Here is a 1659-nt window from a genome sequence, read left to right on the forward strand (position 1 = left end):
TATACGCTCGCCCAGCCTTCCTTTCCATCCCATTAGGCAGCCTGGGAACGGTGGCGGTCAGAGGCAAAGCCTACGAGGGGTGGTGGAACGAGCTCGAGCGTTTCGGACAGCGATCGAAGAACCTGCTTGTCTTGGCCGTGCGACATCGAGGAGACGCTGCAGCATCTTGACGGCGTAGCCGTCGCCATCGTCGGGGTCTCCATCAGCAACAGCTTCGGCTTGCCCTTCCTTCCTCTTCCCGCCAGAGTGGCGGAGTGTCGAGAGCATCGTCGCTAATGCGCGCGAAACGGACGGTGCAACTCCCGGCCTCAGAGTTGCGGGGAGAAAAGATCAGGTCCTATATTTGCTCTGTACAAATGACAAACGGGTCCTCAGCTGCTGCGAGATGCACATGCCGATTTTGCAGTGTGTCCATGTCAGACATCCGATGTCAGACACACAGACCGTGCGACCTGGGTCCACACAGTCGCCTCCCACCGGCCTGGAGACACGGCCCGCACAGAAAGTAGAAGACATATTGTGTGACATAACATGGGGACCCGTGCTCGCTCCACAGGGGGGGTCCCAACCACGCAACAGTGTCAGCAAGCAGCAAGGCGAGTCTCCCGTGAGGTGTGAGAGCTACGAGAGCTCTGCTGCCGCCTCTGCTGCCGCCATGGCCGCCTCTGCCCTGGCCCTGGCGGCGGCTGTGCGGGCCGCGCGCTTCGCCTTGGCGGCGGCAACGGCCGCCTCCGCCACCGCCTCCGCTGCCGCCAGTGCCTCCTCCTCCTCCACCGCCGCGGCCTCCTCCTCCTCCGCCGCCGCTGCCGCTGTCACGGCCGCCTCGGCCTCCGCCTTCCGTCGCGCCTCCGCGGCCACCTCCCTCGCCTCGCCCGCCTCGTCGGCCTCCTCCTCGGCCGCCTCCGCCGTCTCCTCGTCGCCCTCCTCCTCGCTCGCCTCGCCCGCCGCCTCTCCCAGCGCCTCCGCCAATCCCTCGACCGACGTCTCTGGCGTGATGCCGAACCGGATCCTGTCCTCGTGGAGCTCCGCGAGAAGCCGGAGCAGCCCCTCCTTGTCCAACGGCGCGGGCTTGGCTGCGGCTGCCTTTGGCGCCTCCGTCTCCTCCGACGGCCCCGCCCCGCCCGCCCCGCCGCCCTTATTCTTCTTCTTCTTGCCCTTCTTGCCCTTGGCGCGCTTCTCCGCCTCGACCTCGGCCAGCAGCTCCTCGGCGTGCCGCGCCGCCTCCTTCTCCTCCGCCGCCCTCTGCGCCGCCCTCTCCGCCGCGCCCGCGGCCCACGCCGCCTCCTCCGCCGCCTTCTCCGCCGTCTTCTCCGCCGCCGCATGCTCTGCGAGGGCGCGCACGCACTCAGTGTGGCCCTGCTTCTTGGCCCACTGCAGCGCGGTCTTGCCACTCGTAGTGCACAGCGTCACGTCTGCGCCCGCCCGCAGCAAGCAGAGGACGGCGGCGGGGTGGCCGTGGTAAGCGGCGAGAATCAGTGCGGTGCTGCCGTCTCTGCACTGCAGGTCGATCTCCGCGCCGTGCCGCAACGCCAACTCGACCAGCTTCTCGCGGCCAGACGTGGCGGCGCCCATCAGCGCGGTGGCGCCACTGCTGGCCTGCATCAAGACATCCGCGCCGCGCTGGAGCAGCGCCTCGGCCAGCCCCTCGTGGCCATGGGC

General features: G+C 68.7%; 1 protein-coding gene across 1 annotated transcript; it reads right to left on the reverse strand.

The window, feature by feature from the left end:
- Positions 1–621: 621 nt before the first annotated feature.
- On the reverse strand, positions 622–1188 carry EMIHUDRAFT_124324 (hypothetical protein; the record flags this gene model as incomplete). Its single annotated transcript, XM_005767546.1, has 1 exon — positions 622–1188. A coding segment is annotated over one exon (567 nt), but the record flags the coding sequence as incomplete, so codon positions are not given.
- Positions 1189–1659: the final 471 nt, after the last annotated feature.

Source organism: Emiliania huxleyi, assembly GCF_000372725.1.
Source record: "Emiliania huxleyi CCMP1516 unplaced genomic scaffold EMIHUscaffold_4850, whole genome shotgun sequence".
Lineage (NCBI taxonomy): Eukaryota > Haptophyta > Isochrysidales > Noelaerhabdaceae > Emiliania > Emiliania huxleyi.